Source organism: Schistosoma mansoni, chromosome 1, assembly GCF_000237925.1.
Source record: "Schistosoma mansoni strain Puerto Rico chromosome 1, complete genome".
NCBI classification, from domain to species: Eukaryota; Metazoa; Platyhelminthes; class Trematoda; order Strigeidida; family Schistosomatidae; genus Schistosoma; species Schistosoma mansoni.
Window position 1 is genome coordinate 49,365,961 of NC_031495.1, and position 14,578 is coordinate 49,380,538.

Below are 14,578 nucleotides of genomic sequence, written 5' to 3' on the forward strand. Positions count from 1 at the left end.
TAATATGATTATCAAAGTCAGGAATCATTACTTGGTGCTAACTAACATAAAAATCTGGTTTATCTTTCGCACCTTCTTATTAAACTGGGTTCGAGTCCCAGAGTGAACATCAATTCTGAGATGTAGGTACATCCAGCTGACGAGTCCCAAATAGGACGAAACGCGTGTCCTGGATTCCACTGCTAGTCACTATCCATCTCTGCTTACCATGTAAGTTAAATGGATTATAAACATAATTGCTTAAAATCTCCGGTTTCACCAACATCAACAATATCAAGCTGTTATTATAATAAGTCAAGACCTAATTCTAACTAAAAGCTTCATTGAATTGATTAATTCGAAAAATCATTTTATTATTTTATCAGTAAATTAAAATATCATTTACCTGAACGATTTTCTTTGCTATTATTGCGTATTATTGGTTTAACTGGTAAACATTTCGATGTGTTTGTTGTTAGGTCTTGTGAATTAAGAACTTTCGATGGAATGGGTTCTAGACTAGTATATTCATTTGCTAAAATGATAGAAGAATAAAATCTATGATTATAGTTAGATGTTTTAGTAATTGCAATGTTGATCTATAAAGGAGTTATATGAATGAAAGTTGATGGATATAAACTATTTAAACTTAGCTCCCTGATTAGTTTATACTCGGTAGCGAAACCCATGTGGAACACTGAGTAAACGGGTAACTTGATGCATACGTAGGCCACATGAAGAGAACTCCGCCCTGAAGTCAGAAGACCAACGAATATTTCGTGATGACTATATATTGTCTCTGAACGTTATCATATCTTGGGTTATATTTGACATGATGAATAACTGTATTTATCGGCATACATATTAATTAAATTATTGGCTGACGCTAGTCTTTTGAATTAATATTACTTTATTTGATGTGTAAATTCACCTTTTTGAACAACCATTCGTACAGACAGTCAGTTTAAAATGAATCATTATGCTGACAAGTATTGAGGAATAGTTAATATCCAAAAAAGGCTTAGAAGACTCGAATAACAGAATGAAATTTATTATGAAATGTTTTCATATACCCAATAATTAGTTGCATAGTAAAATTTTTTTTCACATAGCATCAATCTAATGATAAAGTTAAATCGTAAGTAAGACGCCTATAATTATTACATCATAGATGTTTGCCTAGTCAATGTCCTGTAAATAAATGAATACTATGTACAGACCATTCAGTGGGACACTTTTGCTTCAGAAGATATTTACTCAAACTGTACAGCCGTTCTTATGATAAATTAACTTATATTTAGTAGTTTAGTAGAAAACATTGTGAAATCGCAGCACAATGTATTTGGAGATACAGAATATTAAGGGGAAATTTTGTAACACTACCGAAAAGTAGTGCAAAATTTTTAAGTGAATGTTGATTATACATGAGAGATAACCGTCTAGATGATGAACATAAAGAATGAAAAGTAAAGTGAATGTTGTAATAACCACTAATTAGATGAAAAACTTATCTATTTGCGACAGACAGAGTAGAAAAGTGTACAATTTATCAAGTATAGCACAAATATAGCACACATTCTGTTTTGTATTGTGTATCTATCTATCTTTCACACACTAATTTTTTACGGGTTTTCTTTTCAGTGTATTTTCATTTGAATTACTCTTGCTCAGTATACTCTGAGCTCAAAGGTCACTAAATCAAAAATTGCAATTTATACTAGTCATTTTAAATCTCTGTCTCCTTTGGCCGTTGACGTTAGACAACACTAATCTATATTATTATTATTATCTAAATCAGCAAAAATAATTGACCGGTTTTACTGTTGTTTTAGATGAAATATTTTTACTTTCTTCCTCTATAAACTAAAAATAATCCTGGAATATGTGGGAAATTAAATTTTCCCGTTGTTGTTGTTATTAATATCGATAAACAATAACTTCGTATGAGCATATATTGTCTGGCAGAACTATCTCAAAATTACTTTTGATTATAAATTTCAGTATATTTGGATTATGAGCTGTAGTGGAATCCAGGATACGTTTTTCGTCTTAGTGTAGACTTCTCAGTTCGATTGAAATGATTCCTAGTATTGATCTTCATAACGAGACTCAAACCCAGTATCTATCAGATCAGATAATAATACACTAGTACCAACAAATATTAGGAGCGAGTCTTAGTAGGTACATTCAGTTAATGAATTCTGGATTTCACTGCTAGTCATAGTCCGAATCTACTGAAACAGTCTTCTTTTCATCAATAATTATATTCTCTACATCCTTTTGATTAACATTTAAATTCCCAATCTGTAATTCTAAAATTCACTGATCATAATTAGAATAGGGTTTATGGAGGTTTTAGTAATTTTAATAGTTGAATTTATGAGTCGATGTAAGCTAGATTACCATTGAAAACCTAGAAGCACTGGATGGTCATTCATAGTCAAATATCCATTTTTAAGCTATTGATCTTTTGTTTTTGTTAAAATATCTTAGCAACTAGGAGGAATAGAAATCACAAAAAAATATTTGAATATCGTCCTAACAAAATATTGAAAATCAGTTCACATTGAAATAGATTAATTAGTAAACTAATTTGATACATTCCCTTATATTAAAACATATGTTTACATATCTACCATATTTAGGTAAAGATATAAAGGGAATTCTTAATCAATTACAAATTAATTTTGCATTATATCACAAATAATTTATCTTTAACCATCATGGTTACAAATAAAGTTGAAAAAAAGATAAAACCTTTTCTTGTAATCTTTGAATATATATGATTATAGTCACAAATGTCTTACATGGAACTCAAAACAACTGTCAACTAATTTCAAAATGACAATCTTCAACACAAATGTCAAGACAGTCATACTGTACGGAGCTGAAACGTGCAGAACTACTACAACCATCATCAAAAATGTACAAGTATTTATAAACAATTGTTTACTCAAAATACTCAACATTCACTGGCCGGATATTATCAGCAACAGCGTTTTATGGGAGAGGACAGAGCAGCTTCCAGCAGAAGAGGAAATTAGGAAAAGACGTTTGAAGTGGATCGGACATACATCAAGGAAATCACCGAACTGCAACACGAGGCAAGCCCTAACTTGGAGTCCTGAAGGGAGATGGAAAAGCGGAACTGGAAAGGATCGCCCAGGACAGGGTTGGATAAAGAATGCTGGTATGCGGCCTATGCTCCTCCACGAGGGGTAACAGGCGTAAGTAAGTAAGTAAGCAAATGTCTCACAGTCTAATCATCTCCTAGCAGTATTCGTAATTTATGATTATCTAACAAACTTCAAGGCTTCGATTGAAATATCTTACATTTGAGTAGTTTTCATACAATCAAATATGACATCAACTAATTTTTGTTTGTTTGAAAGTAATCAAATAGAGATTATGAATTCCATTCATATTATACATAGATAAAAATCAATCTAGATCTCAGGAAGGTTTGTAAATGTCTTTTTAAAGTATCTTCTAATACCATGTGACATGGTGTTTATCACCGAAAACAAGTTTTACATTCTATCCTACAAACATTAATGTAACCATGTTTATCCAACTGTGAATAAATTCAGACACTTTTATTTCATAGATTCATAACATTTACATTAAAATTGATGATAGTCGTTTTAAGTCAATTCTAATTTAGGCTAAAACTATCATTTAAAAGTCAACTAACTTAAGAAGGTAAAGTTTTAAAATCATTCAGTTATTATTGTTTGAATGTTGTAATGAACACTTTGTGTAAACTTCAGTCAACTAAACTACTTGACTTTAAAGAGACTTTTTATAAGTAGTATGTCACAAATTATTCGAAAGAATTCAACATGATATCTTTTAAATAATTTGTTTCTAATTGACTGTTATCAGCTTAATTTTACCATAAGTATATGAATATATTGTATTACTATGTGAACTGGGTTGAGTGTTAATGAAAGGAATTTTAAGTCAATCATTTAAGAATGGAATTAATAAGCAAAGCTAAGAATGTCCTATAGTAAGTCACTTGCTTTAGTTTCGTTGATTTAGTCACTATGACACATATGTATGTTTCATTCTTAAATTTGGACATTCAGCATATTAATTACATATTTTATTAAGAAGTAATCAATTAATAATAACATACTATTGATGTGCTTATACAACCAGTGATTCAGTATTGCATGTAGACACGTAAACTAACTTTCTAATCTCTCGACAAAATTTTCAAAATTAATCATATCACTAGTAATTTTAATACCAATATCAAAGTCACATTCTTCAATATTAACGTCAAGACAGTTCTACTGAATGGAGCTGATACTTGGAGAACTGCTACAGCCATCATAAAAAATTTGCAAGTATTTATAAACAATTGTCTATGTAAGATACAGGAAAGAGGAAGACCAAAGAACATCCCACGTCGAGAACCGGAAGCAGACGTGAAAAGGATAAATGGCAACTGGAAAGGAGTGACCAGAATAGAGTTAGATAGTGAGTGCTGATGGGCGGTTTATGCTCCACCACGAGGGGAGGGAGGCGTAAGTAAGTGAGTAAGTAATTTTAATATGAATAAACCACAACAAATTTAGGAATGGGAATCAGAAACATTGAAAACCAATTCGCTGAAAAGAGAACTCTTCGCCGAACCAATCTTTCTTATTTAATATATAAATGGATGTATTCCGTTGACTGAGAAACATTCGTTACAGAAGTCTGTAAACTTTTATCAAATACCCAGGCAACTTATTTATGAATGAGTCAGTTAACCCATCTAATGTAATGATGACCTCAGGATAAAAAGCATAAATGATTACGAAATATTCAGTAATTTCTCTTTAGATCACATGTAGGACACGCCCATTTGACTCATTTAAATCACTTCAACAGTATGTTGCATATTATACATCATGAAAATGATATTAGAAAATTTGGAAAATAAATGAGTTGGAAATGTCTTGCTGACCTTAGGTTTATATAAAAAATAAGTTCATAAAGCATATTGGTCAAATTAGTAGATACTTTTATTTGAAATTTAAAATAAATATTTATCATAATTTATTTACAATCGATTGATCACTAGATAGTGACTAATCTCATGAACATCATGTCCTTCTTAGTAGTGATCGAATCCTATCGATCAAGTTGCGATATGACCATTAGTCTAAATGACTCAACATCGTGTGTTCCATATTGAGATGAAAAATGGTGGTTAGAGGAAGTTAACAGGAAACCCTGGACCCGAGTTTTGTACTGTTTGGCAATCGTCTGCAAGATATGCCTATAATCTTGAGAAAACTGATGCCCTTTGGTAGATCTAACCCCATGTCACCTAACTTCACAGTCAGAGATGTTGCCAACGGTATCAAGCCACGTAGACTAGTGGCCTCACTGAGACCTGATAGACAGATTTCGATCAGCGCAAAAAACTTTATATACATGACATTCGTCACTGACCAGTGATCAGTCATTTGCATCTTTGTCCAACAACTCAGTCGTGTCACAAATACCACAGTAGTGCCGTTTCTGACCGTAAAGCTAGGTGATACGGGGTTTGTTCCAATTTCCTCAAGATTACAAGTATATATTACAGACGATTGCCAAATAGAAAAAAAATTAAGGTCCAGGGTTTCCTATCGACTACCTTCAACCATCATATGATAATTCCTTAGCCCGACGATATCTGGTTTAACGTAAACGCAGAAAAGCTCCACAACCAGACTTCCTAATAGTTAGGACCCCTGAACAGCAACGCGTATTTTCAATTTCCAGGAGACCGATATTTAAGGTTGGACTCTTACTATCGTTACATAAAGTCGTAATCACAAGATTTATTAACAAACTATTTATGCCATGTGTAACCTGGTGTATGACTAAAATAGAATTCAGTTAGTATGAAGGACCATTTTCTATGACAACAGATGCTAATTTCGAATTAATTAGTCTAGTTACTTCATTCATCAACCAATTCAGTTTTTCTACACGAAAGTACAGAATACTACATTTGGATTCTAATCAATCATCTAAAGTTTAGGACCATTGTTAGACATAAAGTTAATGAATAACATGGTATAGTCATTTTCACTGCATTAAATTTACATTAATATCAGTAACTATAGATTTCACTCAGTTTTTTAAATACTCAGCTACTCTCTATCCATATCACAAAATACCGAACGCATAACAATACAGAATCCAAATACATAACTAATCGAACAAACTTAAATGTATGTTTCTGTTTGTTGTATCTTTTCTTCGTGACATGTAATTCTTTTTGAATGTATTCTTTAAAGAGTCAAATTTGAATACAGGATAAAACGGACCACAATGTATCACGAACACACTTACTTTTATTTCGTTCAAATACTGGAAAATCATAATCATTTTTACAGTCAATACGTTGTTTCCATGATTCTTGTTTCTCAACTAATGACAATCGAATTTTATTGATATCACATGTTCTGTCTACATTTGGTTCTTGTTTTTCAATGCGTTCTCTCCAATTTAAACTATTCTGTTGAATACAAGCAATCCTGTTTAAGAGATTGAAAGAATAGGAAAGAAAGGTTGAAAAAAACTATTGTCAGTATTAGAGTGGAAATATAATAATTATTCTTTTTTACACGAAATCATAATGTATTAGGTAAATTTAGAAAACTATATTATGTTTACTGACATGATAAGACGATACTATTTTTCTTTGAAGGTCACTGCCAAATATGTTATTCTATGCATTTATACAATTGATCAGTTAGCCGATATATATATATATATATATATATATATATATGAAATATTTCATAAACGGAATAGCACCATGTAATCTACTTGGAGATGACTATGAAACAAATAATCTACATATTTAATCACCAGTATCAATGAAATAATATTTCGGATATATTTAGAATAATGAAGTAGACAATTTCACAACTGTGCGGCGAAGTTTAATGAAGGGAATGATGTAGGTTGACAATGAAAACATCCTATGTTTAAAAGGGAATATTTAACATCAATTTAAAATATTCAGTTTGGTTAGAAAATAACAAGACGTTTGCTTTGTAAACAGATAATTATGTTATATAGTTGAAATCATGAGTCAATTGAAGCTAGACCACCAGGGAAAACCTGGAAGCCATGGACGGCCGTTTCGTTCTATTGTGGGACTCCTCAACAGTGGGCATCCACGATCCCGCCTCGTGAGATTCGAACCCATGACCTATCAGTCTCGCGCGCAAGCGCTTAACTACTAAACCACTGAGCCGGTATCCAACGGTGCTAATGTAATATTATCTTCTAAAATTATTAACTACGTGTTTGAGTTGTGCTTAGAAGTTAATATTTATTTGGTTCACTTTAGTGAAATACAATCATTTACACATATTGACTACTAAATCAGTTTCAATTACTGTACAAATTGCTTATAGATGATATTAACAAAGATGATTGTATAAAATAGTTTCGTTGATAGTGTTCCATTACAAAGCTAATGAAACTCATTTGTGCCTAATCCAAATAGAAAAAAAGCATTTTCAGGTGTCACGAGTATTTAGACAAATTGAATTGGTTTAAATGTTTAATTATTTTTAACTACATTGAGTGGAAGAAACTCTGCTTTTTATATAGTGTTTGATAAATGAGTAAATTAGTGTGTTAGTGTTTGAGTTCTATAAAGTAAATATTCGTCTTGACACTTATTCCTAGGTATTCAATTTGGTTGTTAGACTTCTAAGAACCTATACAAATCAGTTGTAAATAGTGACAATTATCAAAAATGACAAAATAAGTATGATTATAATAAACACAAAAAGAATTATGCATATACTACCTTACAAAATCTCTCGACATAATTCATTGTTAACCGATCTCAATTTTCAAATGTAGTCAGCTTCTATGCTATAGATTGACAAACCTAAAGGGAAAAATGTGTCGGATTCTTGCTGATTTCCACTAGTTCTTCATCTGATATCAATACATGGTGAGAAATTAGCTTCAAATTAAACAATGTTTGCAAACCATTAATTTATTCAGGAAAAAATTTATTAGAAACTGAATGTACCAAAGCTGACTACAATTGACTATTTTACATCATCTGAATTCAGTAAACAAACTGAATTTAACCAGACCATATTTAACTTGTATGTAAACGTCTTAAAGACAATAAAACAACAACAATAATAATAATAACAACTTAAGTATCTGTAATCAAACGAATGTGTCTTTATTATTATCAGAAGGGGTTTCGTGGAGATTTAGTAATTTCATCGTTGAAAGCATGAGTCAATTGAAGCTAGACCGCCGTCCAGTGCTTCCCGGTTTTCCGTGGTGGTCTAGCTTCAATTGACTCACGCTTTCAACTATGAAAATGTATCTTTGTTAATAACTTCGAATTGTATAACATAGAAAAGTTTTGCAAGATTATTATTACCTTTCTTTAATTGACATCTGTGGGTAACTCTCTTTACTACTGTTTTCTCTTTGAAAAATATTTTTATTATTATTTTTATTATTCAATATGTTATTTTCGACTTGTTTATTATTTGTGTGTAAATGAAATGAATAATTAATTGTTCTAGGTAATTTCCCGGAATGTGATTTATTTTGAATTTTTATATGAGTACCCTCTGGTAAACCACTTTCTTCTATTGAATTCACGGACCTAAATAGAATGAGTTGAAAAAAATTTAAGATATCATCTCGTTGGTGAATAAAAAATTTAAAATGAGATAAATTCATGTTTATTCTAAAAAAGTAAACAACTGATTGGTTTGTAGTTAGTTTGTAACTTAAAACGTGATTGGTTATTATCAAATGACCTTCACATCAACCAATCATTTGTATGTATATGTATTGTGCAAACTGTTTTAAGCAAATATATGATAGTGATATTTTAAAGCACAATTTAAATACAGTATCCAATAAAGGCTATTAAATATTACGGTATAATCTGTATCCAAACTACACAATTATCATAGTTACAAAATTTTTGTTGATGCTTGTCATGTGATGTTGTTTTTATAGTTGAATATTTCGTGATATGTATGCAGAGAAGGTAAAAATAAAGACCATACATTACATCTAATTGCAGTGAATAGTTTAACTTCATTCATAAAGTTATACATATTGTATATTTCATCTAATTTAGAAAATGAGTAGAAGCTATATTAATGCACTGAAATTCAGCATGACGTTCAGTCATTGTTGGATTTAGTGTTCTCGAACTTCAAAACTGAGAATGAAAGATCATCTACTAATTTACGATTTTTTAGTTTGTTTTGAAGTACCCTTATCATATCTGGTCTTTTTCCTTAAATGAATATGTATATTATGAATGATATTTGAGAGCAATAATCGACGTCTATCCAGTCACACACACCTGGGTTTGTGACATGTAAATGTCTTCAAAGAGAAATGTTTCACTACCTACATAATAAATAATACGACTGGTTCACGTTACTCATTATTTTTTGATAGATGAATGTCTTTGGTAAGAAGGACACGAGTCACATCACTAACCAAGAGTTTTTTGATGGATAGCTCCTAACAGTGGGATTCAGTACACGCGTTTCATCCTATTTGAGGATCATTAGGTTAATGTACCTGAATCTCAGCGTTAATGTTCACAAAGAAACTCGGATCGACTAGCTCTTAATTCAAACGCTCAGCGAGATATCCACTGTGTTTATACATTAGCTAGATTGTACATCCAGAAACAAAGTCACAAACAGGATACACATCCTAGACTTCACGACTAGCTACGATTCAAGTTTACAAAAACTCGTAACTAAAGACGACTATTAAAGCAACCCTTTCAGGATGCACAAATACCGAAGGGGACTGATCAAAAGCAGCTCGTGATACAGACAACGGGACAATACAAACACATATAAACAGCTAGTTGGTGAATCGGGACAATGAACTCAGAAAAACAGATTCCTGTTTTATTCAAATTTAGTAGAGGAGACAGGTGACATTAAAATATGAAAATCTTTTAAAGAAAATTGAACACTACCCTTTTTCTAAACAAATCTCAAACAGTATACATTTTGGTGGACCAACCTAGTGCGACTGCAAACACTAATTGGAAATAACCCGAAGTGTTATACTGAAGAGGGTTTTTATGAGACAACATTAATCCAATAATCATAAACCTATACTTTTATCCTATTTTTGAAGTTACAATCTGATCCTGTCAATGTTCCTATACAAAGCATGTGGCTGACATACAAACGGTTCATAAGTGGTCACTCAGTGGTGACTTAACTAAAGTTTGTACGTAGTAAAACTTCGAAACCATCTCGTTCGAATTAGAATATTTTAAGGTTAATAAATAACAATTTATTCTTACCCATACTTTACAGTCATACGTAGTGACGAAGCTTATATTGAATTTTTAAGAAGGATGCTAGGTTGTTTCGACATTCAGTAAACTCTTTTTTAAGTCCACCAGTATTCTCGTTCGATTTTCATATCATTTCAAGTCACAGAAACAATTTTCTGATTAAAAAGGTTTTTAGAAATGTCATATACACATCGTACACCATTATGCAAACAGAGATTTCAAAATCAAACAACAGTTCGCTAATAATCTGCCTCATAGGAATAAGAAATGACGATTATATTTAATATCGCGAATTTTTCAACAGTTGTTTAAACTTGAGTAGTAGTACCAGTAGTAACATAAAGAACATTTCAGACTTCTCTTTCGAGTAAACGCAACTTATAATATTATTACTAAAATCGCAAGCTAGTCAGATTCGGTATTTCAATACAATGAAAATGCAAGGACAGCATTCCTACAATTGAGGAACATATGGAACTAAAAAAACTGTCAAGCAGTATCAGAGTCACAGTCTTCAATTCGAACGTGAAGATAGTTCTACTAAATTGAGCTGATACTTGGAGAACTACTACAGCCATCGTCAAAAAATGTACAAGTATTTATAAACAATTATTTACGTATGATACTGAATATCTGTTGACCGGATACCATCAGAAACACCCTACTGTGAGAGAGAAAAAACTAGATTCCAGCTGAAGAGGAAATTAGGAAAAGATACTGGAAGTGAACAGAACATGCATTACGGAAATCATCAAACTGCTTTACGAGGCAAGCCCTAACTTGGAATCGTGAAGGGAAACGGAAAAGAGGGAGGTCAAAGAACACATTTTGTCAGGAAATTAAAGCAGATATGAAAAGGATGAATAGCAACTGGGAAGAATTGGAAAAGTTTTCCCAGGATAGAGTGGGGTCGAGAGTGCTGGTGAGTGGCCCATTCTCCTCCATGAGGGGTGACAGACGTAAATAAGTAAGTGCCTTTAAAAGTTACACCTCTTTTTTATGTGTTTTCGCTGAATAAAAGATGATCCAGCTTTGGTGTGTAGGATACTAAGAAATGATTTTGAATTTGATATATCCTCTCTCATACTTTCAGCTGAGTCAGGAAAACATAGAGAGTCTACAAGCCGAGTTGAAACCTCAAGAACCGACAAGTTCACCTTGGTGCATAGGAAGTGGTGATCTTGCTTTTTTTCAACTGACTTATTCACTATAAGAATCGACGTTCATAGCAGCTCACTAGAGAAAGACTAACACAAACTATCAGTCTTTTTTTTCTTAATAAATCAATCCTAAATATATTATTACATAGTTACTTTCATTATCCAATGAAATTTGCTGGATGAAATGACATTCGACTAATCAAATAATGTTCTTGACACATGAAATCCAAGCAATGAAATTTCGTTATTATTATTATTTAATAATTTCTATTTTATTTACCTGTTATTATTACCAGTATTATTATTATTAGTTATGATATGTTGCTTATTTCGTTCTTCTGAATTTCTATACAATAAATCTACAAGATGATTTATTTTAGAAGATTTCTTTGCTGATATTTCTCTGTTCAATTCCGGTGTAAATGGTCCAAAATTATCACTTGTATTATTATGTTTGCAACTATTACTTCGATAGATATTCTTTGAATATTCATTTTTAGCATAGTTATAAATGTTTTTATCAGATGAATAAAGTTCATATTTATCATGATTAGGGTTAAAACAGAATGATTTAGATGAATTTTTCAATCTGTTATTATATTCTTCTTGTCTTTGTTTTCTAGGGAACTCACTATTTGACTTGATTATTGATTCCATATAATTTTGGCATCTATTATGGTTATTGATATAACAATTATTTCGATTGATGGAAGACCTATTATAGAAATCATTGTAATCATCTTTGGACTCGTCTGTAGTCATGCTGAAATTAGTATAGAAATATTTTGATCTATTCAAACAAATTACAGAGGACGGATTTGGTTTGTTATGTCTATTCTCCATTATTTTTTTGAATATTTATCCAGAAGAATCGATAATTTGTATCATATTCTGGAGCCGTAAACACAAATATAATTCTTCACATGCACATGCAATAGAAAAAACGTTTGAGGGTTATAATACTTATTTTCAAGTTTACTCAATTAATGAAGAATTTTCGTTATATCTACCTGCAGAAAATTTCATTTATGATATATTGACATAATGGCAACTTACTTCTTAAACTGGCTTCCGGAGTTGATATTTGTGAATCATACTCATGGAAGCCAAATGAATCTTGTTCATCACCTTTTACACTACCGAATGGTGATTCTGAAATTAAAAAGTATAAAAAACTGTGAATGCAATTCGTGCATTGATTTTCAGTGATCAGAATGAAATATTTTCCAAATAGTCAAATGAGGTTACTTAAGAATCATTAAAAAAAACGTTCACCTTGGCTAACAGTGTAGAAATAGATATATTATGTGGCGTTATAAAAACTTGATGTTTGCTTCAGTATTCAGTATGTATCATTGCATACTACTGTTGTATAATAAGTAACATATAAAATTATTTAAAATAACTGAGTGATTTCATTACTTAAAAGTCACAAGAAGTAGAGACTTCTAAAGTTGTGTTCTTCTGGATAATAAACTAATATTACCAAAAGAGGTTTACGGTTACGGTGAGGACAAGCTGTTTTTGAATACATAAGGGGGGGGTTGAATTTTCGTATTACTAAGGCTTCAATGAACTATAGTATACGCCCTTTATCACTTTTGTACAACACCAATAAAACAGAGTTAAAATCAATTTTATGGCCTGTTTCAACTATGTGTTTGACAATGGAAGAAGATAGATGTTTATTATCTGCTCTTAGTGGGTTATTTGATTTTGTTTGTTTGAATTAATGACAAAAAACTATAATCTACTGATATACAGCGGATAGAATCTTTTCGCTACTAAACTTACAAAAGAAGTATTAAGTATTACCGATTATGATGAAAACGATAAAATGAAATCTTCGTGTTCATAACGGAAAAAACAGTAATCGTCAGTATTATTTGAGTACAATTAAATTTAACTACTAACAAGTAGTTCTAAAAGGATGAACAAAATATGTTTCATAGCATATTCGTTTTTTCATTGGTCTCATCTTTTTGACAACAATATTTCTCTACGGATTTGTAAATAGATCAAGACCGTTTCCTAAACTCAGGGTACGAGAAATTTGGGCAGCTATCAACAATTTTCTAAGTTTCAGTGTTTCGTTATCGAAAGTTTCAACTTAAAATATACAATTTTCAGCATAGGGTTGTGGAGATTGTTTTTATTTATTCATTCATAGTAGATGAACTTTTTAAAATTCATTTATCCGTCAGATGAAATAACAAATGATAAATGGCAAGACACATTATTCTGTAAAATAATGGATATTAAACAAAAAACTCATCAGTTAAGATATAGACTTGTCATGAAATCGGATTGCGGATTCAAGTTAAATTTTCGATACAGACTGACATAGTCGAGAAAACCTTTGCAACTAAGTGATCATTTATCAGCGGTTTCATCGGGATAATTTCAGTCATAAGAATTTACACAACAAAAGACTCAACACCGTCAAAACATTATGACAAGCATGATACTGCTGCGTCAAGAACAACTGTTTGAAATTTCATATTTGAGCTTATTTGAGCTTATTTATCGCCTTTATCTATCATTGATATAAACATACTTTGCAGATAATCATTTTTGATACAGAATTACATATAATACAGAATTCACTTTCGTCAATAGAAAATTCTTAATCATAAGGTCATTACTCTTAGTGTATTTTATGTTACTTATTAAGTGACATTGAATTCGTAATAAATTTGTTTGAAGGTTAAAAGTGTGACAATAAAATGGAATGCATGTACTTCTAACTGTTCAAATTGACTTATTTATAAATGGCATTTTTATAAATTATTAATTGTTGTATTATCTTAAGTGTTATATAAATCAAATATCAGAAAGTTTATAATTTCATGAAGGAGGTTTTAATTGGTGATACTACTACTACTGCTACTACTACTACTACTGCCACCACTACTACTACTACTACTACTAATAATAATAATAATAATAATTGTAATGATAGAAACATGCAATAACTGCTACTGATTATCGATATAATGTGATTATCGAATTATGTTTACATTAGGTTTATTCATATCTAATACTAGGACATAAAGTCTTTCATTGTCATACACATTTACACCGTTACTCTATGATATTATGAAAT

The 14,578-nt window shown here is 31.2% G+C and overlaps 1 protein-coding gene across 1 annotated transcript in view; it reads right to left on the bottom strand.

Moving 5' to 3' along the window:
- Smp_196250 (putative supervillin) overlaps positions 1-14,578 on the bottom strand; it is a gene marked incomplete at both ends in the record, with an annotated part of 71,268 nt that overhangs the window by 38,616 nt on the left and 18,074 nt on the right. Inside the window, 4 exons of the mRNA XM_018794704.1 lie at positions 386-514; positions 6,322-6,506; positions 11,825-12,224; positions 12,529-12,624. Of these exons, the coding sequence (XP_018649090.1) occupies positions 386-514; positions 6,322-6,506; positions 11,825-12,224; positions 12,529-12,624 (810 nt within the window). The remainder of the gene's footprint in view (positions 1-385; positions 515-6,321; positions 6,507-11,824; positions 12,225-12,528; positions 12,625-14,578) is intronic.